Here is a 1,635-nt window from a genome sequence, read left to right as displayed (position 1 = left end):
TTCATCATGGTTACGGGTGCTCCTCCCTTCGAGCGTCCGGATGATGCGGACCCTCGATTCCAGATGATCGCCCAGGGCCTCATGAGTGACATGCTAGACTCGTGGGGTATGGATCACGTTTCTGCCAATGTGCGTGACTTGATGTCGAAAATGCTGATCGTGGACGACCCGTCTCGGCGTCTGACAGTAGAGCAGATTGCCATGCACCCGTGGATCCAGGGCGGATAAGCCGAGTGCTCGCAACGACCAAGAATGAACTGTTGTCTCAAAAGGAAGCGTTCCTGATTGTATCTGGTTAACAGTGCCGCAAATGTGCAAACATCATCCATAGTCCGGGGCATGCTTGCCCTATTAGCTCTGTTTTGTTACCTTTTAGCCCCAATCGGATCTACAGTAGTAGAACACGCCCGGTGGAGCTGGATGCATCGAGGGTGGCAGGTTGTGTAGAGCGAATGGCTGTGTCTGGCTGTTAACTGCTGAAGGGTTCACTGCTGTCCATGCAGAAGAGTCCTGAACTAGTACAGTCGAATTGCCTGCAGCAGCTTTTCGCTCTTGATCTGGAAGAAAAGTTTTAGAGTTGAGTGGAGTAGGACTACATGTACTACATACATACGTGCGCTTGTACATACCTGCGAAGCTGTCGTACCAGAGCTTGACGTTGGCCTTGTGGTTGCGCCCACGATTGTGTCGTTGTCGAGCCTCCTGCGAGTCCTCGAACGACTTATTGCAGTACTCGCATAGGAAGCGCGGCTTCCCCATGCCGTCTAATGAATAAGGAATACTCTCTAAAGTACGATGTAGGCTACAATAAAACAGAAAAATGCACTTCAACTTATCTATCTGCTCAGTACATGTAACTACGCGACTACGTGTAAGTACCCGACAGCGTGATACTCGGAAAGAAGTACGAAGGTTCGCTAGTCTGTGAAGTACAGCAAATCAACAATCAGACGCCAGCACCATACAAGAAAATTTAACTGCAGCACCTGCTCGTCCAGCCACGTCATGCCTTCTCGAAGAAGGACATTCAACGCCAGCATGCTGCGTTTCTTATCCCACTGCAGCTCGCGCGCCAAGATGCTGACGTTCACCATGCCGCCTGTCGTCTGTGCCAGCGCCAAGATCGTCGAATGGTCCTGACTTAGTACAACTGGCACTGTCACAATCTGCAGTAGTGAGATCACCAACATTAGTTCCTAATTCCCGTCCCAAGTAGCTTTTCCAGCGCTCACCATCGTCCTCTCCTCCATGTCGATCAGCTGGAAACCCTCTCCAAGCACACTGAGCTTCTTAACCGCCCGCTTAACGTCATCGTCGGTCACTGTCTGCATCGCTACCCCTCTCTTCTTCTCTAGCAGACGCAGCAAGTCACTCATGCCGATGAGTCCGCCGTTCTTGGGGCGCGTGATGATACAAACCTCGATGATCTGCACCGCCAACTCGTAATAGAAGTCCCCCACATCAAGCAACTCAGACCAGAATCCCTTCTTGGAGGCCAGTGGGTCAACGCCGATCTTAGCGCACATGACCTGAAATTTGCGTCGGAAATCGGGGTCCTTCTTGATGTTGTTCTTGTACTTGATGGCGAACGCCTGTAGGTTCGTACGGAAGAGCTCCAGCTGCGACGACACATGG

General features: G+C 51.5%; 2 protein-coding genes across 3 annotated transcripts; one reads left to right on the top strand and one right to left on the bottom strand.

The window, feature by feature from the left end:
• Positions 1-6: 6 nt before the first annotated feature.
• PPTG_18879 (hypothetical protein) lies at positions 7-228 on the top strand (the record flags this gene model as incomplete). Its single annotated transcript, XM_008917082.1, has 1 exon — positions 7-228. One exon carries the CDS (start codon positions 7-9, stop codon positions 226-228), a length of 222 nt encoding a protein of 73 aa, XP_008915330.1.
• Positions 229-784: 556 nt separating this feature from the next.
• Positions 785-1,631, bottom strand: PPTG_18878. Of its 2 annotated transcripts, XM_008917081.1 has the most exons (4): positions 1,419-1,631; positions 1,233-1,346; positions 987-1,166; positions 785-922 (listed from the first exon to the last, which is right to left on the bottom strand). In XM_008917081.1, the coding sequence occupies exons 1-4, from the start codon at positions 1,524-1,526 to the stop codon at positions 866-868; spliced, it is 459 nt and encodes a 152-aa protein (XP_008915329.1). In that variant the 5' UTR covers positions 1,527-1,631; the 3' UTR covers positions 785-865. The 2 variants fall into 2 exon arrangements, with proteins under 2 accessions (XP_008915329.1, XP_008915328.1); XM_008917080.1 differs by having other exon boundaries at positions 1,233-1,631.
• Positions 1,632-1,635: the final 4 nt, after the last annotated feature.

Source organism: Phytophthora parasitica (genome assembly GCF_000247585.1).
Source record: "Phytophthora parasitica INRA-310 unplaced genomic scaffold supercont2.93, whole genome shotgun sequence".
Taxonomy (NCBI): Eukaryota; Oomycota; class Peronosporomycetes; order Peronosporales; family Peronosporaceae; genus Phytophthora; species Phytophthora nicotianae.
The sequence above is the reverse complement of the archived record's forward strand: the minus strand, read 5'-3'. Positions and strand labels throughout refer to the sequence as shown.